The sequence below is a fragment of the Dasypus novemcinctus genome, chromosome 3 (assembly GCF_030445035.2).
Source record: "Dasypus novemcinctus isolate mDasNov1 chromosome 3, mDasNov1.1.hap2, whole genome shotgun sequence".
Taxonomy (NCBI): Eukaryota; Metazoa; Chordata; class Mammalia; order Cingulata; family Dasypodidae; genus Dasypus; species Dasypus novemcinctus.
This window is the reverse complement of record NC_080675.1, coordinates 10,307,320-10,327,670: the sequence shown is the minus strand read 5'-3', so window position 1 is coordinate 10,327,670 and position 20,351 is coordinate 10,307,320. Positions and strand designations below refer to the sequence as shown.

Below are 20,351 nucleotides of genomic sequence, written 5' to 3'. Positions count from 1 at the left end.
AAGCGATAGAGCTCCCACCTACCACATGGAAGGTCCCAAGTTCGGGTCCCAGTACCTCCTCAAGAAGACAAGCAAGACAGCGACCTGGCACAGTGAGCTGACTCAACAAGATGACACAACAAGGAGACACAAAGAGGAAACACGATGAAAGAGACAACAAAGCAGGGAATGGAGGTGGCTCAAGTGACCAAATGCCACTCTCCCAAATGGGAGATCCCAGGTTCCGATCCCGGTGCCTCCTAAGAAGACAAGCAAACACAGTGCATACACAGCGAATGGACCCAGAGAGCAGATAGCAAGTGCAAACAAAGGCGTGGGGGGGGGGGGGGAATGGGAGGGGCCGGTAAATAAATAAAATAAATCTTAAAAAAAGACAACCTAAAAAAGTGAGAGGAAATACTTAGAAACCACATATCCAATAAGGTTTTAATATCCAGAATATACAAAGAAATGGGCAAAAGACTTGAATAGACATTTCTCCAAAGAAGATACACAAATGGCCAAAAAAGTACCTGAAAAGATTCTTAATATAATTTGCCATTAGGAAATGCATATCAAAACCACAAGATACCATTTCATACCCATTAGAATGGCTAATATTAAAAAAATGGAAAATGGGAAGTGTTAGAGAGGATATGGAGAAATGGGGACACTCGTTCACTGTTGATGGGAATGTAAAATGGTGCCACTGTGGAAAAAGTTTGGCAATTACAGAAAGTTAAGTATAGAATTACCACACAACCCAGCAATCCCACTTCTAGGTATATACCCAAAAGAATGGAAACCAGGGGCTCAAACAGATATTTGCAAACTGATGTTCATGGAAGAATCAATCACAATTACCAAAGATGGAAGCAATTCAAGTGCTCATCAATGGATGAAAAGATAAACAAAATGTGGTACAGCCATACAATGGATTATAATATTCAGCCATAAAAAGGAATGACACGTCATAACATGGATAAACCCTGAGGACATCATGTTGAGTGAAATAGGCCAAAGAACACAAAAAGGAAAACACTGTGTTTTCCTCTGATAGAAAAAAATAAGAAAGTCACAGAATCAGAAACTAGAATACAGGCTACCAGCCACCAGGGTGGGGATAGGGAATGGGGAGTTAATGCTTAATTTGTAGAGTTCCTGTTTGGATTGATGGAAAAGTTTTGGTAATGCATGGTGGTAGATGGTAACAAAACATTGAAAACATAATTAACTCCAATGAATTATTATTTAAGTTTGGTTAAAAAGGGATATTTTAGGTTGTATATATCATACTAGAATAAAAATGTTTTATAAAAAAACCCCACAGGACTGTACAACACAAATAGTGAACCCTAATGAAAACGATGGACAATAGTTAATATTATAATTATATTGTTTCATCAATTGTAATAAAGGTATTGCACTAATATAAAGTGTTAATAATAGAGAAAACTGTTTAAAGGGGGTTGGTTGGAGGTTAAATGGGAACTTCGTATATTCTGCCTGATTTTTCTGTAAACCTACAACTTTTCTAATTAAAAACAAAAAATAAAATAAACACTCCTATGGACTTGCATTACACAAGGCTTACTAAATAAAGGTACCCAATAAATCTAAAATCAATACCAGACCTGTTTCAATGGTTTCAGCAAACTTCTCAAGTCCTTCAAAAGGCTGGGATCCTTCTCCTTGTTCATCTGTTAGTTTCTGGCTAAGACACTCTTTTGCCAATTGCATACTGCTGGTCATGAAACTTGACCAATACATAGGCTCAGAACCAGTTGCTGCAGAAAAAAGATTAATCCTAAGTAATTTTCAAAGTTACTGCAAAATCATTTCTTAAAATAAAACATTTCAAAAGATAAACTCTTAATCTTCCACTGAGATTTCTAACATCATTGGGTGTTACCCAAGGATACAATATTCTAAAATTATTCTTGAGATTTAAACATCACCTTATAGTAACTGTGGGAAGAAAAAAACAGATCACAGAAAAAAGTCCAAAGCCATCTGTTCTCATAACATTATATTTTGCCAAATATTTAAGTATTCAGTCAACAAATATTTAACGAGTGTATGTGCATGTACTGTTCTAAGTACTACAGAACAAAGTCAGCAAACTTTGTAAAGAGTCAATCAGTAAATATCTTAGGCTTTATGGGCCATATGGTCTCTGTGTAAACTACTCAACCCTGCCCTTGTAGTGCAAAAGCAGTCAAAGAGAGTAAATAAACAAATGAACATGACTGTGTTCCAATAAAATTAGATTTACAAAAAACAAGTGATAGGCTATATTTGGCCTATAGGCCATAGTTTGCGGACACCGCTCTAGGGTATAAAAATCAATCAATTGTGAATTCTGCCCTCAAAAAGCCTTCAATATAGCAGAAGAAATAAGATACTATTAACAAGGTGATTAGGCGACTACTGAGTGTCAACAGAAAACACGATGAAAGCTAAGAGAAAAATGTTAATTCTTCTAACTGAGGGAATTAACAGAAAACCTGATTAAGGTAGCAGGTTACTTAGGCTTTGGAAGATTACTATAAATGTAGAAAAAATAACAGAAGAGCATCATGAGAGGAAGGAACATAAACACTGAAAAATTCTTTCCAGATCTTTCCTCATGAAAGAATTCTACGACAGTTCCTTATTCAAAAACAAACTTGTAGTACTAGAATTATTCCCTTCCAAAATGAATTTTAAAACCTTCTGATGTAATATTTTTAAAAGGGGAAAATATTTAAAAGTTTGTTACTAGGCAAACAATATTACATACTCATCATGATAGAGTATTCTTGTTAATTAAATACCAGATTGTGGACAAGGATTTCAATGCGTGGATTACCAAGTTTCAAAATACAGGTCATTATACTCTACTATGCATAATTTAACTTTGGTGTTTCCAGCAGCACTTGGGATTATAATTCTTCAAGTATATCTTTAAAAACACCATTTGTCATTAGAAGAAAACTTTAAGTTAGGAATTTAAAATGAGTTACCATCATGGCTTTGTTGGCTTATAAAATACACACACACGTCTTACTGTAGAAAATTTAAGAGGCAGCATAGCATAATGGTTAAGAACAGAGACTCTAGAACCAGACTGCCTGAGTTCAGATCTCATCTTTTCCACTTAAAAAGCTATGACTCAAGTTATTAAATATCTCTGAGCTTCAATTTCCTATTCTGTAAAAAGGGGATAACAGTAAGTTTCTACTTTCAAGACCTATTTACAGATTAAATGCCAGTATTTGTAAAGCACTTTGGCACACAAGCATTATATACATGTTTCATAAATCAGAAAACATATATATAATTAAAGCTACTACATGTATATACTTGTGAACCATAACTTACCACTATTTGAAAGCTTTTCCCTCCCAAGGTTTTCTTCTGAAACTTTTCAAATCTCCAAGAGAGGTAAAAGAATGATATAACGAACACTTACAAACCCTTCATTTAGATTCACCAAGAACTGCACACATACACATACATGCAAATACACATTCAATTTTACTGAACCACTGAATGGTAAACTGCAAGCATGACACCTCTAACTCCTTAAGACAGTAACATTCTCCTGCATAAACGTAATATCACTATCATACCCAAGAAACTTAACATTAACACAATATTATCTTATATACAGTTCATATTCAAATTTCCACATTTACCCCAATTACATAGTTCAAAAGAGAAGAAAACAAGGGGAAAAAAAAGAACAGGATTACATATTACATTTATTTATTCATCTCTAGTCTCCTTTAATCTGGATCAGTTCTTCTGCCTTCTGTCTGCCATAACACTGACAATTTTTAAGAGTACTGGCCAGTCAGTAGAATTTCCCTTATTTTCAATTTGTCTGACTGCTTTCTCATGATTTGATTCAGACTATGCATTTTGGACAGGAACAATATATAAGTCATACTGGGTCCTTCTCATTGTGTCACATTAGGAGACACATGATGACAGTTTCACCCATTAATGAGGAGGTCAAGTTTGATCACTTGGTTATGATGGTGACTGCCAAATTTCCCCACTGTAAAAGAGCCTTTTGTTCCCTTTGTAAAAAAATAAGTAACCAATAGGAGATATATCGATACTGTTTAAATGTTATGCTTTCCAACAAATTTTCACTGAATGGTATTAGCAACCATTGATAATTCTTGCCTGCATTAGTAAATTAGTAAAAAATTATCAGTTTTTACTATGGTAGCTGAAAACATGGTATTTTCCAATTCTATCATTTCATTTACATCTATAAATAGGTTTTCTACTATAATAAAGAGCTTTCCCTTCTCTCCACTTCCCTTACATATTTATCTATTTGTATCAGTGTAGACTTAGGAATTTTTTCATTTAATGCGTTATAATCCACTGTAATTTTTTTTTTTTTTTTTGAGGGCCAGGGATTAGACCCTGGTATATGGGAAGCCACTGCTCAACCACTGAGCTACATCAGTTCTCCTGAGTTGGTTTTTTCATTTGTCTTACTTGTTGTTTTTGTTTCTTTTTTAAGAGACACCAGGAACCTAACCCGGGACCTCCCATGTGCAAAGCAGGCCCTCAACCACTTGAGCCACATCTGCTCCCTTCATTATTCTTTTGACATGCAAATTGTCCCATATTTGGCCAATAGGAGCCCCTTCAAGCCCACTCCTGTATCCTTTTAACACTTCTCCAATCTTTGAGCACTTCTTGTTTTCAGGCACAATGCTTAAAATTCACTTCAGATCATTGAAAACTAATAATTAAATAAACCAAATAATCTGTGTACTAAAGTTCCTGTGATTAAATAGGGAAATAACTCTAAAAAACAATCACACATATCGTATGTAGACTCATGTAATATTTTACCAAGCAAAAATCTCACAAATACAAAGCAGAGTAATAAATCAAATACTGAATTTAATGCAATTGTTACTTTCCCAGCTTCTGAAGAATAAAAATAGAAACAAAGCAGAAACATACAACACACCTACCTAGGCGAGGTCTAGGTCGGAAGACCAATTCTAACCCTTTTACTTCCAGTGCACAATTATCCTGCAGCAAGGAGCCCCATGGAACTGACAGAGAAATTGACTGAATGAATCCTTCAGTGACTTCTAGAGGTGCATCTGCTGACTCCAGGATTTCATTGAGACACTAAAATGAAAAACCAAGTTCATTTTGAAGTCATGCAAATAAGAACACAATATTAAGTTATTCAAAGATTCTAAATCATACACACATGTCTCAGGCCCTATGGATAAAGAAAGCAGAGACAAACATAATGATTCCTGGTCCTCACTGAGCCTACAAAATAGTTAGTTCACCATGAAAGAGACAAGAAATTCAAGTGTGATGAGTTGTATGACAGAGGAAATACACTGTGCTATTTGAGAATGCAACAGAACCTAACCAGGAGGATGCAAGGCAGGCTACTTGAAGAAGTGCTATTTTAAGCTGAGACCAGAAGGCTGGTCCAGGCAAAGTGGTCCGGAAGAGGCAATAACATGTGGAAGGCTTTAAAGAAAGGAGAGGCTGGAGAGTGCAAGCATGAACACACCCACACACACATATATTTTTAGAAGGTACCGGGGATCGAACCCAGGACCTTGTAGGTGCGAAGCAGGAGTTCAACCACTGAGCTACACCCACTCACAAGCACACATATTTGAGATACAATATTTGAAAAAGAAAAATTTCTTAAAGGCTTTAGTGTGGTGTGCCAGGGTGATAGCAGGAAGAAATAAGGCTATATAGATAACGAAGAGTGGGATCCAAAGAGCCTTGTAATTAATGTTAAAGAGTCAAATTACATGAAGGACAACATGAAGCAACTTTAGAATTTTAAGCAAGGGACCCATGACAAGATTCAAACTTTTAGCAGAACCCCACTGTTGCCAAATAGTGCCTGCATTGAAGGAAGGTCGTTATGAGTAATAAACACTAGAGAAATTGGTTTGGACAAAGATAGTGGCACTGAGGGTAGTCAGAAGTAGATGGATTTTTGTAAAATATTTAGAAAGTAGAAGAATTAATTGTTTTCATAAGGGGTTGAAAAAAAAAAAAAGAATGACACCTAGGTTGCTGGCTGGGGTAACTACTAGGATAGTAGTGCCATTTGCAGGCAGATAAACCTGGGAAAGCAGGTTAGGGGGATGATGAAGAATTCAGTTCTAAACTGCATCTGGTAGAGATGTCTAAGAGCAATTGGATATTCTTATCTTAGAGGCTCAGAGCCATTTGGGTTGAAGATACATACAGGCATTATAAACAGAGAAGGTTACTCAAGCCACAGAGGTGGGAAGAGAGCTTTGGGAACTTATATAAGTAAAGAAAGGGATAAGAGGTCTAGGACAGCACCCTGATAAGCACCAACTATTAAAAAATGGGTTGAGAAAGAGGAGCCTACAGAGGAAACTAAGAAAAAGCAAGCAAAGAGGTAAAAGGAAAAATAAAAAAAACCCTCATATGGCAGAAAATAGAGGGAAGACAATATGAAAGAAAAGAGTGGTCAAGTGCAACAAAAGCTAACAAAGTCAAAGATTTTTAAATATCCACTGGGTTTAATGCTATTTAGTGTATTGGTGATCCCACTGAGAGCAATTTCAGTGGAGTGGTAGGGCATATTAGATTACAACAGGGGGAAGACAGGAAAAGACATAAACTGAATTAACAGAACATTTAAATGCAATTTTTAAACACATTAAACAACATGTTTTTTAAATCAAAATTTAAATTATCTATTAAATGCCAGCGTATAAGCTATCAGGGAAATGCAAATCAAAACTACAATGAGATACCATCTTACTCCCATAAGATTGGCAGCCATGAAAAAAACAGTAGAATACAAATGCTGGAGAGGATGTGAAGAAAGGGGAACACTCATCCATTGCTGGTGGGAATGCAGAAGGATCCAACCATTCTGGAGGACAGTTTGGCAGTTTCTCAAAAAATTATCCATAGATTTGCCATATGACCCAGCAATACCACTGCTGGGTATATACCCATCAGATCTGAAAACAAGGACACAAACCGATATATGTACACCAATGTTCATAGCAGCATTGTTCACCATCGCCAAAAGTTGGAATCAATCCAAAAGTCCATCAACAGATGAGTGGATCAATAAAATGTGGTATATACACACAATGGAATACTACTCAGCTGTAAGAACCAATACACTACAATCGCACGTGATAACATGGATGAACCTTGAGAATCTTATGTTGAGTGAAGCAACCCAGGCATTGAAGGACAAATACTATATGACCTCAATGATATGAAATAAGTTAACTGCCTCAGAGAGCTAGAGTCTGGAAAAGTGGCTTACTGGAAATCGGGGGGTGGAGGAAGGATGTGAGTTAATGTCTGTAGGGCTGGAATCTGTGATGAGCTGGGGGTAAGTATGAGCACAAAGAAGGGACAAAATGGGGGCAAGGGGTTACCTTCGGGTGGGGTTTTCTGGGTTTGAGGGGGGCTGGGGATGGGAAGAGGGGCAATATGGTCCAAGAAATAGGTGGGAGGGAGGGGCAACATACAAACATGGGAGAGTGCCAGAAGTTCGTTGAGAACTAAATGTTGAGTAAAACGTATCAAAGTATAAGTAGGAGGGTTACCTGGTTAGGACGCTCAGGGGGTATGGTCTGATGCGGGACAGACTCCGGAGGGAATAGCTGAAGGCTCATTTTGCCAAGGTGGGTTCTACCATTGGGTGGGGTGGACCCATATCCTGGGGAAGACTAATGCCGTCGAATAGAGAGAACTGTATCTCTCGTGAGAAAGGACGGCTCCCAGGGCATTAGATTGGCAGGCGTTGTGGGCCCTAAGGGGAGGGGAAAATGGACATGCAATGGATGGAACAAAGGTAAATAAGGGGGCAAAAGAGGAGTTATGTGAGAGTACACGAGGATGAATATAAAACAGCTAATATTACACCAAAAACATATAGGGGACGACAGACTAATAATGAAAACCATAAGACAAAACATAGGATAACTAAAAAATTTAGAAAACTGTACAACCTAAAGTATGGACCACATAGTAAGCACAAATGTTACCTTGTTTGAAAACTATAGTTTCGGAATCTGTACATCAGTTTCAGGAAATAGGATATGAATAAGTTAAAAGATTATTGCTGTGGAAGGCAAAAGGTTTTATGGTGGATCTGGGGAAATACTGTATATTGTATATATGAATTTTGGTGATCTAAGACTCTTCTGAAGCTGACATTATGTTGGGATTCACTTTACGGGAAGTTTTGGATCACAGAATGGTTCAACAATGGCAGCGGAGGAATACTGATATGGGATATTATTGACAGGATATATATGGTTGACAGGGAGTTATACAGGGCATATGCCCAGGGTATATGGTAATGTCTATATATACTCATAGTGGAAACAATTAAAAACAACAGCTGGGGGGGTACTGGGCTCCTGGCCGGGGGGTCACTGTTGTGGGCCCTGGGAGAGCAGCAGCAATCCTCCAGGTGCAACGGCAAGAACCAGGAAGGAAGGAGGGCCCAACAGTGGGCTCTTGATACTAATGGCTATACTTTTGAGCCTTTGCACCTGCAATAAGAACAAGGCCTAGAGTAGCATTGTGCCTGGGGGTTTCCTCCTGACAGCCTTCATGTTACTCAAATGTGGCCACTCTCACAGCCAAACTCAGCGTGTAGATGTGATGCATTCCCCCCAGCGTGGGACACGACACCCGGGGATGAGCCTCCCTGGCACCGAGGGATCACTACCACATACCAGCTGAAGAAGCAACCAGAAAATGACCTTGAATTAAAGATTCAATGCGGAACAGAATATACCTGTCTACATATAATAACATGACTTCGGGAAGCAGTTTGACCTAATGTAAGGGGGAAATGGAAAGGAGAAATGAGATTATAAGGCTGTGAGTCTCTAAAAAAGAGTCTGGAGGTTGTCAGAAGGAATAGCCCTATGTACAACTGAACAGAGTCTAAGAGACAGATAAGGTAGATACAACCCCAGGTATTGGTTCTTTTGAGGGATAAAGAGACCCACGGGTTCTATGGTCATGGCAGAAGGGGTTCACTGCCATGACAGATGGCCCTTCTTTGGAGCTGGTGTCTCTGCATGATGGAAATGGACTCAGAGGGGATCTCTTTTCACAAGACTTGCATGCTACTTTATTGGAATTGTAGTTGGTGCTGGGTTTAAGATATATGTAGGGGATTTGAATCTCTGGACTGATAATATGACACCCAGGCCCAAAGCCTCAACAGACTTCAGCTCCTACACTTTGACTTATTGGACTTACTCCACTCAGCTAACATGGAGTTGAAGAAGGTCAACCACCACAACATGGAGCCTAGAGTGTCTACAACTAGAAGCGGGAAGAGTGCATCCAGTACCCATGTGGAATCTAAGCCCTCACTTGACATAGGTGTGCAATGGACACAACCAATCCAATGTCCACAGAGAAAATGTGGAATGGGTGTGGGAACGGTAGCCATGGTGGCTGCTGGGTGTGGGGAACGGGAGGAAGAGATGAGATGTGGAGGCATTTTCGGGACGTGGAGTTGTCCTGGATAGTGCTTCACAGACAATTACGGGACACTGTAGATCCCCCCAGGGCCCACTGGATGGAACGTGAGAGAGTCTGGGCTATGATGTGGACCATTGACTATGGGGTGCAGTGATGCTCAGAGATGAACTTACCAGGTGCAATGGATGTATCACGATGATGGGAGAGAGTGTTGCTGTGGGGGGAGTGGGGGGCGGGGGCGGTGGGGTTGAATGGGACCTCATATATTTTTTTTAATGTAATTAAAAATAATAATAATAAATAAATATTAAAAAAATAAAAAATTTTAAAAAATTAAAAAAAAAAAACATCTAAATGACGATGGGAAGGATTCATGTAGAGCAGGGGTTCTTAACCAGGGGTCCACGGACCCCTTAATTTCAGGGAGTTCATGAGCCTGAATTAAAAATTCAAAAAAACATAAAAAAAAAAAAAAGAATTTTCTAAGGTTGAAGAAATTTAAATCTTTAGACAGACGTTTACAGGAGGCTTGAGTATCCATATTTTTGCTATGAATACATTTATTTATGAATAAATAAGTTGTATCAACTAACGGTATAACAGCTGGAACAATAAAAGTGAAAATGAAAAAAAAATAAAAATAAAAATAAAAAAAATAAATGCCAGCGTATATGTAAGGTACTTCCTGCATGCTATGTAGCATAAGGGTACTGTCATAATTCTTTGTCTACACTCTAACACTGAAAACTGAGATTTAGGATTGACTCATATTTTATCACTGGGGTACTACTTTATTTAAGAGCTTTTTTCAAGCTGGAGATTGTGTAATCCCAAAGATTTTCAAAGGAATACATGGCATAAATGATTTTAAGGTTTAAACATCCAGACCCTCAGTCTCCAATTATATTCTTTCCTAAAATTGACCTTCCTAAGAAGAGTACTTATAGTGGCGGCATCATGCTAGTTTTCCATTCCCATTTTCCCTTGCACAAACTCATCCCACTTAACCAAAAGGCTCATCTACCTCTTTTTCTGAATCTTCCCTTATGCACTGCCTACACTGTAAAAACCTCTATGAGGGGCTCAAAATACAAATTTTAGTCTTTCCCTATCTTACATAGTTTTTTGGCCTAACATTTGGCCTGAACTAATTAGGGAGGAAGGGGAAATAAACAATCCATAACAATAAGAAGTGTATTTCTAATAAGAGTTATGTTTATCAAAATGTATAATATATTTATATTGGTTTAATCAACTGCACACTTACAATTATTGTAATCACAACACAATGTAGAGGAAAAATTTTAACACTTAATACCTAATGGTATGTGAAGGAGATTCTGACAAGTTAATTGTGTATATGGTAAGCCCTAGAGAAACTATTAAACTCAAAAAAAAGTGAAAATCATTAAAGGACTTAAAATGTTACACTAGAAAATATCCACTTAATATATAAGAAAGCATAATGGTAACAGGAAATTTTAAAATATGATTAATTACAATTCATGTAAAAGTTTTTATTTTAAAGAAACGATAGCTTGATCAAGAAAAGACTTAGGCATAAAATATGTAAATTACTATAAATTTGTTCAGGGAAGTAAAATGGACATGAGTTTGTTGGGAAAAGACACAACATTAAATTTCCAACTAATAAGAGTTTGTTCAAGCATTTTTAAATAGAAAGTTACAGTTATTTAGATCCTACTGGATGAAACAGATTTTTATATCAATATTTATTACAACAGAAACTATCCTCTACAAATACTTAAACATAAAGAAAAATTTTAGAAGTCAATTTTAAAATGTACAAGGAATACCCCATTTTTTCAAAAACGTATAAGGGACAATTGAGCAAAAATGTTTGAAGACGACACCTTTAAAACATGTGTTTAGGTCATAGTTCTATCACGTACCAGCTGGGTAGCTCTGGACAAATTCTTAACTTCCAAATCTCCATTTCCTCATCCATATAATGGGAATAGTGCCTCATTCATAGTTATTGTGAGAATAAATGAGATAATACATGTAAAGCCACCAGGATAGGTCCTGGCACCAGGTCAGCACTCTATAAATGTGGGCTATTGTTCTTTATCTTGCACAGCACCTACCTAGTATGATGATGAACACTATTAGGAATTCAAGGTGTGCTTTGTAGGCTGAAGAAAAGCAAACCTTAAATTATATTTTCCTTTTTAATACTTATTTGTATAAGATTAACTAGGAAAAGAATACATCCTTATTATCAAGGCCTCAGAAATCAAATACAGATAAAATAGAGCATAAATCTGCAAAGCTTAATTTTAGATCAAGTAAAATGTAATTAGCATCTAGGACATACAGGACACCACACTATACTATTTTATAGCCATTTATTGCATTAAATCTTCATAATAGCCCTCTGAGTTAGGTATTATTTTGCCTGTTTTATAGATATGGCAACTGGTAATCAGGAAAATTAAGTAACTCACAAAAAGTTGTCACTTGATCACTGCAGAAACAAAACTAAAAGAGAGAGAAATATATTTTCACAACAGAAGACTTTGCAGGATGCTAAGTAAAATCAAGTGCTAAAATACCCTAATTCTCAAAAATGTAGTACTTGGCTTTGTGCGCTAAGTAAAATCAAGTGCTAAAATACCCTAATTCTCAAAAATGTAGTACTTGGCTTTGGAACCAACTGATTCAACTAGCTTTGAGAACTAAATGGAAAAACTCTCAGCTCCCTTAGTACTAGTGTTTTGTGTTTTTTTAATGCAGTCAGGGACCACATGCATCAGAATCTCCTAGGATGCTTATTACAAATGCAGCTTCTTGGGTCTCTAGAACAACAACCTGCAGGAAAAGGAACCAAAGTCTTCATGTTAGCAAACTTTCCAGGTGAACACAGTGCTGCTAATGTTTGAGAACCTCGTTTTTCTCAAACTTTCAGAGGCAATGTGGTATACAAAAAGAATGTGGAATGAGCAGGACTCAGGTTTGAAATCTTACTCCACTTACTAATACTCAGCCAAAGTTAGTTACCTTCATCATAAAATGGAAATACCTAATTTAGAGAAAGACGAAGTATGAAAAAGCACCTAGTACAGTATAGATGTGAGCTACTTAATAAATGGTCACTATTATTTCAAAATCAAACTAAAATCCCTTACCTTGACTTGATGTCCCCTCTAGCCATCAACCCTATTTCTCCTTCTTCAAGTAAACTTCCTCTCAAAGTAGTTATTTACTCAATTCACAAACTACAATCTGCCTTTTCTTTTTTAAGATTTTTTTTTTAATTCCTCTCCCCTTCCCCCCCTCTCAGTTGTCTGTTCTCTGTGTCCATTCGCTGTGTGTTCTTCTGTGTGTCCACTTGTATTCTTGTCATGCAGCACCGGGAATCTGTGTCTCTTTTTGTTGCATCATCTTACTGTGTCAGCTCTCCATGTGTGCAGTGCCACTCCTGGGCAGGTTGCACTTTTTCAGGCGGGGCGGCTCTCCTTGCGCGTGGGGCTCCCCTAGATGGGGGACACCCCTGTGTGGCACAGCATTCCTTGCGCACATCAGCACTGCACGTGGGCCATCTTCCTTGAATTATCATCTCTAACTCCTGTGAATTTCCTTCTTAAAATTCTAACCTCCCTTGGGTTCCATAAACTCTTCATGCGCTTTTTCCCAATCCTTTTAACATTTAAAATGTTGTTTCATCTTCAGTCTTTCTTGTTTCTCAATCTAACCTACATATGCAACATATGAGGTTCCATCTCCTAGAGCTTCAGTCACCATTAAGAACCTGATAACTCCCAAATCTTTAGCTCTCCATAATTCCCTCGGCCTCTTGGGCATATCTACCTCAATGTTCCAAAGCCTTCAACAAACTGATATGGTAAAAGTAAACCTATCACCCAAGTGTCATGACAAAGATCAACAAGGAAAGATGGTCCAATAATGAGCCCTTGATACCGAAGACTATGCTTAGGAGTCTGTGTGTCTGAAATACGAACTAGGTCTAGAGCTTTAGGGTGCCTAATAGTTATCTCCTGAGAGCCTCCATGTTGCTCAAATGTGGCCACTCTCTAAGCCAAACTCAGTATATAAATGCATTACCTTTCCCCCAGCGTGGGACATGACTCCTGGGGATGAGCCTCCCTAGCGCTAAGGGATTACTACTAATCACTAACTGGAGAAGCAACTAGAAAGAGACCTCGAATAAAAGGGTCAACTCAGACCAGCAGAATATCGCAGCCTATATGTTCGATCAAGTGTGAAAAACTGCTCTTTGACCTTGAATAAAAGGGGGAAATGGCAAAGACAAATGAGTTGATATGGCTAAGAGTCTTCCAAAAAGAGTCAAGAGATCATCGGAGGGGTTGCGCTTATGTACACCTCAGCAGGACTCCAGAAAAAGCCAAAGTAGATACAACCCTAGGTACTGGTTCTCCTGAAGGCTACAAAGATCCACAGGGTATATAGTCACAGCAGATGGATTTGGAGCTCTGTGCCATGTCAGAGGGCCCTACTTTGGAATTTGTGCTCCTGAGCGTAATGGAGCTGGACTCAGATGTGACTTTTCCACACATGCCTCTTCTGTCACTTTTACTGAACCTGTGGTTGGCGCTAGGGATGGTCCATACTCAGGAGACTGGAGCCTCTGGACTGCCCATGTGCCAGCTGGGCCCTGAGCCTCAGCAGAGTGGTGACTCCTACTCTCTAGTTCGTTGGTCTTACCCAGGTCAGCTAACAAGGAGGTGAAGATGGTCAACCACCACCAGGGAATCGAGAGTGCCTACAACTGTAAGCAGAGGAATTGCATCCATCATCATGTGGAATCTAAGCCCCCACTTGATCTAGAGATGGAGAGGACATCGCCATCCCAGGGTCCACAGAATGTAGGAATGAAATATAGACTAGAGTGGACTTACTGATATTCTACTCTAAAACTATTGTGACGAGTAATAGAAGAAATTTTAGCATTGAGGTGGAGAAAGTGGCCACAGTAGTTGCTGAGGGCAGGGAGAGGGTAGAAGAGATGTGATATGGGGGCATTTTTGGGATTTTGAATTGTCCTTAATGATACTGCAGGGTCAGATGCCAGACCTTATATATCCTGCCATAATCCACTGAATGTACTGAAGGAGAGTGCGAACTACAGGGTAAACTATTATCTGTATAGGGCAGCAGGGCCCCAAAATCTGTTCACCGAGTGCGATCAGTGTGCTGCAATGATGAGGGAGGTTGTTGGTGTGGGAGGAGTGGGGTGGTGGGTGGGGGGTATACAGGAACCTCTTATATTTTTTAGTGTAACGTTTTTTGTGTAATATATATATTTTCAAAAAAATACAATTTACAAAAATGATGTGGTGGGGGTGGGGAGTGGATTATATGGGAACCTCTTATGTTTCTTGTTTTTTTATGTTTTTTAATGTAACATTCCTTGTGATCTATTAACTTTAATTTTTAAAAAAAAAGAAACAGAAAAAAAAAAACTAAACCTATCATTTATTCTTACCCCAATCTCAATCTCCTCCTTTCCCCTCCCACAGTCTCCCCAAAACAGAGAACCTGTTCCTTATCAGTATTTCCCATTTCACCTAGTGTCTCAAGCATGAACTTAAATCATGCAAGATTTTTACTTTGTGCTTTTCATACATTTTCATATTAATTTAAAAGAAAAATTTAGAAAATTTAACACTAAAAAAGGGCCATCATGAAAAGAAAGCTAAATTCAGAACTGCATGTTTTATATCTCAAGTATTATATTTCCATAATTAAAAGTCTGTAATGTTTATAATTATTATCTCTGGGAAAAATGAGATTAAATATTGCATCACACTTTAAATATTTCTTTACTGTTTGAATTTTTTTTGCACGAGCATGTATTAGTATGCTTTAAGTAATATTTTTAATGAATATTAAAAATATATCAGGGAAGCGAACTTGGCCCAATGGATAGGGTGTCCGCCTACCACATGGGAGGTTCACAGTTCAAACCCCAGGCCTCCTGGACCGTGTGGAGCTGGCCCATGTGCAGTGCTGATGCACGCAAGGAGTGTTGTGCCATGCAGGGGTGTCCCCCGCGTAGGGGAGCCCCACAAGCAAGGAGTGCACCCCGTAAGGAGAGCCGCCCAGCGCGAAAGAAAGTGCAGCCTGCCCAAGAATGGCACCACACACACACAGAGCTGACACAACAAGGTGACATAACAAAAAGAAACACAGATTCCTGGTGCCACTGATAAGGATAGAAGCAGTCACAGAAGAACACACAGCAAATGGACAGAGAGAGCAGACAACTGGGGGTGGGGGGGGGAGAAATAAATAAATCTTTAAAATATATATATATCAAAGTGCTTTAAAGCATATACAGGCAGTGATAGCTTTTGTAACATGGTGATATGTCAACATTAGAGAACCATCTGGGAAAATGGATTTGATGCAATTCTCTCAAAGTAAACACCAAATTTTCATTTGTCCCAATATAATAGTTCAGAAAGTTTTATTATAACACTGATGAATAATATTAAAAGAAAAGGTAAGATAAATGCAAGAAACTATTTCTGGAGTGAGCAACTCAAGAATTTACATTGTACACTATTATACTATAAAATCCCGAAGTATAAGATGTTTAAACAGGTTACCCTTATCTATAGTGTTAAATGCACTTGGGCAAAATCTCTATTATTTCATATCACAAAGTATGATATTCTGTGAAAGCCAATGTCCACTACAGTATGAGTAGGACAAAAAGTCTCAACCTATCTGGCCCAGTTATCTACTCAGGTGTCATTTTTCTCATTAGCCCAATGACATACATCAATGTGATTCAATAATTCTTAAACTAAAAGAAAGGCCACTTGAACTACTCAGCAAGTAAATGCTCTATTGTAGATTACTTAGAACTTTTCTTCTTCTGTTTAAGGCCATTTTACTTTCAATTATCAATAAAGAGTTTCAAGCATATAGATAGAAAAAGAGAAGGTAACACTCTATTCTCTATTATAGTGCTTGGCAAATAACTGATAATTTATGTTTCTTGAACTGAAGATAATCTTGTTATTTACTATATACCAATAAAACAGCAAAGCAACAGAAATGGATTATTAAGTTGAAATTAAAATGTTTCATTGTAATTAAATTATTTAATGTCTCATTTCCTGGGCATACTGAATTTCTGTGAGGGACGGGTCTTTGTCTAGTTCATGGCTATATCCCCCAGCTCTGCATAGTAGCAGGTGCTAAGAGCTGAAAAAAATAAAGTATTGACCCATATAATGAAAGACCTTCAATTTTTAAGCCTAACCTCTTACCTTCTTTCAACATTTTACAGTTTCAACCACTTAAAGGGACAAAGAATTTGTGAACTGATAAGACAGCCCATTCCAACTGTGGAATACTTCAAACCTCTTGTCTCACTACCTCCTCCCACTTCAAGCCCCATTTTTAAGGTATGGCCTCAAAAGTTGTGTGTACGTATCCCAGAGGGTATCCACAGGGATGATCCACAGGGATGTGAAAATGAGAGAGTTCTGAATATGCCAACTATTTCTCTGATAACCAATGGCATCAGTAGGATTTGCTTTTTAGAAGGTATTTTCCAAAAGACAAAACACAATTTGTCTTTTCAAACTAAAGTCAACACTTAAATAATGAGAAAATAATTGCTTTTCAAAGAAAACTTGTACTGAAGAGAACATTTTGAAAAGTGGTATTTGGAAATGTTTTCATTGTTACATGATTTTGTTATTGAAAACAGTATTAAAAACATCACCTATTTAAAAAATAACTCATTAGCTACATAAGCTATAAAAGGTTCAAAAACATGAAATGAATTTCCCAGCCAATCTAAAAGTCTTCTGAAGAGTTTGAAAAACTTGGAGTAAAACCTAATTTTTTGTATATGTAGAAATGCAGCACCTTCCAATTAATTAACAAAAATAACTGCAATCTTGGAAGAGGGGGATGTATTAGCTAATTTCAACAAAATCCTTTGCAAAATTGATAGCTGGGAACTGAAATATTACTAAATGTAGCCAATGATGCAATTTTTCCATTTGGATCTTTGCATCATTTGAGGCATTTTTTTTCTTTCAGTTATGAAAGTCATTAACATCAAGTGTCAAAATTAACTGCCTTTGGAAGCAGACCTTCTATAGTTGAATCTAAGTACTACCTCAAGATTTATCTTAGTCATCACCTATAATTAGTCAATCAATCAGCAAAAGCAAATGTTAACTGGATACCCAGGAGGCATGCAGCACTTTATTTGACATCATTTTGGATGGGTATAACCCTAATCTTCAAGGAGCGGAACAAAATCCTCAGATTTAGTCTAGCCACAAATTATTTGGCCAACAATCCTGAAGTCAAACTACAAAATCCAGGTACTAGCACACCTCTGATTGACTATGAAGGTTAAATAAAACCACACAAATGAAAGTATCTAGCACAGTACCAGACATAAACATGAATTCCCCTTCCCCATGGCTTGAAGCCATAAAGGAATGAAAGCACAGGCTTGGGAATCAGGCTTGAATTCTCACCATCCCATCTGCAAGTTGTGTAACTTGGGACAAATTATTTAACTCCATCTGTAAAAGGGAAGTAATATCTACTTATTACAGTCAGTGTGAAAAGTCACTGAAGAATAATGCATGCAGAACCTCTCAACCCACAAAACACATTTAATAATGTCTCCTCCCTCAAGATAGCCTATTCATAACTGTACCAAAAGTATAGAATCATGGGTCACTGAATTCAAAGAACTCCATCAAAATCCCTATCTTCTGGTACAAATATCAGCAACAAAGTATCCTGTCAGAGGGCCTGGCATGGGGAGTGAATCCTCCCCATTACTGTTTACTGAACTCAGGTCAATCACTGCCCCATGTCACTTAGCTAATTCTTGCAACCTGGGCCAGTCTGAGGTTGTGGGACTGGATCTTTCTTCTCAACTCAGGGGCCCCCTATCTTAACTTCTTAGTTTAAGTCAGTTTTTTACTGATAAAATTGTACACCTACTCGTACTCTAACACAAATTAATTTAAGGTGCAGAATAAGGTATTAAATAATTTGAGTGTTTCAAGTTTTTATGGATAGGAAGGTTATTACTGTTAAAATATTTTTACATTAAAAAAAGCAACAAGCTCTTCACAGCTTAAATCAGGGAAAAAAAGGGTTTTTTTTTTGTTTTGTACAACTATGACAGAAAAGCCAGCTTTGCTTATGATTTCCCTGAATGTAAATTATGTGTAGGAATGCTTTTAGAATATTAAAACTCTGGAATGATCCAACCAATCCAAACTGTCAGCAGCAAACTGGTATAATAAATATAGGGTTGAGGGAAAGGGAGAAGTCTCTCCATTCTTGGTCAAACCCAAGGACGAATATACTTTAAAATTCTATTTGCTGAACGCACAAATCCAAGTACAGCTGTATGTAGTGAGTTGAACTATACAAGAAGCACCTGTAACACACGATGAGTAAACTCAGAGCCTCTAGAAAATAGGTTAAAAATGTCTGAAAGTTGCAGCTTCAGCGCTTTTGTAACACCTGTTTTTACGATCTGTCACGTGAAGCAGAGGCATAACTAAACAGTAGTACTCCAGCCACACAACCATCCACAGGCTAGCGAACACACACTGGCCTTTGAAACATGTAATCAACCAAAAGCTGGCAAACCGGCAGAGGAGGCCTTCATCCAGCTTTCTTCCAAGATGTCAAACGCTGTACCGAGAACGAGGCGTCCAAGTAGCCAACCCCAAAAGCTAAATAAATAACTGGGGATTCTGAAATTCCCAGAGGGCCTCCTCATCCTTAATCTTTCCGGAATGTCATCCCATGAAGTGAGTTTGGTTTGCCATAGAGCCCCGCAGTCCCTCACATCCCAAGGGGCAGGACCGGTTACCTTCTTCCATGGACCCTTTTCATTCCGCTTCATTGGCCCAAAAGCCCTGACTCGACTACGATTATTATAGTACAGACTTCGTTACTTCTGTTAAGTTTCTGAAACACGTGGCTAGAAACAGGTTAAACACTTTTTTAACCTGCCCTGCCCCTTGGATCCGAACAATTCCCAGGCAGGGACTGAACGTCACCAATCTTGGAAACTCGTTCAACTCTCCCTAAGAAGGGGAGCGAGGCTTGGGAGGCACATCCGGACCCAGGGGCCTGTCCCACTCGGCTCTCCGCGAACATCTCTTACCCATTTATCCAAGGGGACCTGGGCGAGGGACCCGGTGCCCTGATATAGATCCAGGCTGAGCTGCTCTAGGCTCAGCTTCTCCTGCAGGAAGTGGCCCAGGTATCTCTGCAGGAGGTACCGACAGGCCCTCTTCTTGATGGACTCCGAAAACGGCCAAGGCATGTTGAGGGCTGGCTGCTGGGCCGGCTGGGGCTGCGGGTGGCGGCGGCTCCGGCCTCCCGGCGGAGGCTCCAGCTCCAGGCCGCGACTGCGGCGGCGCCTCGGGTCCCCGGCGGCGTCCTCAGGCCGCGGCGGGGCCTAAGCCCGGGGCGGCCCCTCCATGCCCGCTCGGTGCCGGGCGTCCGTCAGAGCGACCCCATCGCTAGAGCCACTAGCGTTAAGCCCAGCAGGGGCAAAGCGGGGAGGAGTCCCTGTCCCCAAGGCCCGGAGGATTCCGAGGATGTCCTAGCTTGGGGACAGACAGCAAGCAAGAGAGAGCGAGGGGAGGTACCCGGGACTGAGACAGGGGCTGAGGCGGACACCTCCACCGCTGCCCGCGACGTATTTGTTGTCATTCGGAGGGCGCGCTCCCGGCCCAGGGGACGCTCCCGGCGCGCTCGCGAGACCCAGGCTCCCCGAGCGCGGGCGCTGGCGGAAGTGACGCCACACTGGGGGAGGGAGGAGGCGGGGCGAAGGGCCCGGA

At 39.2% G+C, this 20,351-nt stretch overlaps 1 protein-coding gene across 1 annotated transcript in view; it reads right to left on the bottom strand.

Annotated features, from left to right (window-relative positions):
* The window catches only part of ATG2B (autophagy related 2B), an 88,976-nt gene extending 68,663 nt beyond the window's left edge, over positions 1–20,313 (bottom strand). The window contains exons 1-3 of the mRNA XM_058291981.1: positions 19,670–20,313; positions 4,968–5,130; positions 1,614–1,766 (exon numbers count right to left, since the gene is read on the bottom strand). Coding sequence (XP_058147964.1) covers positions 1,614–1,766; positions 4,968–5,130; positions 19,670–19,831 — 478 coding nt within the window. The 5' untranslated portion in view covers positions 19,832–20,313. The remainder of the gene's footprint in view (positions 1–1,613; positions 1,767–4,967; positions 5,131–19,669) is intronic.
* Between the last annotated feature and the right edge of the window lie 38 nt (positions 20,314–20,351).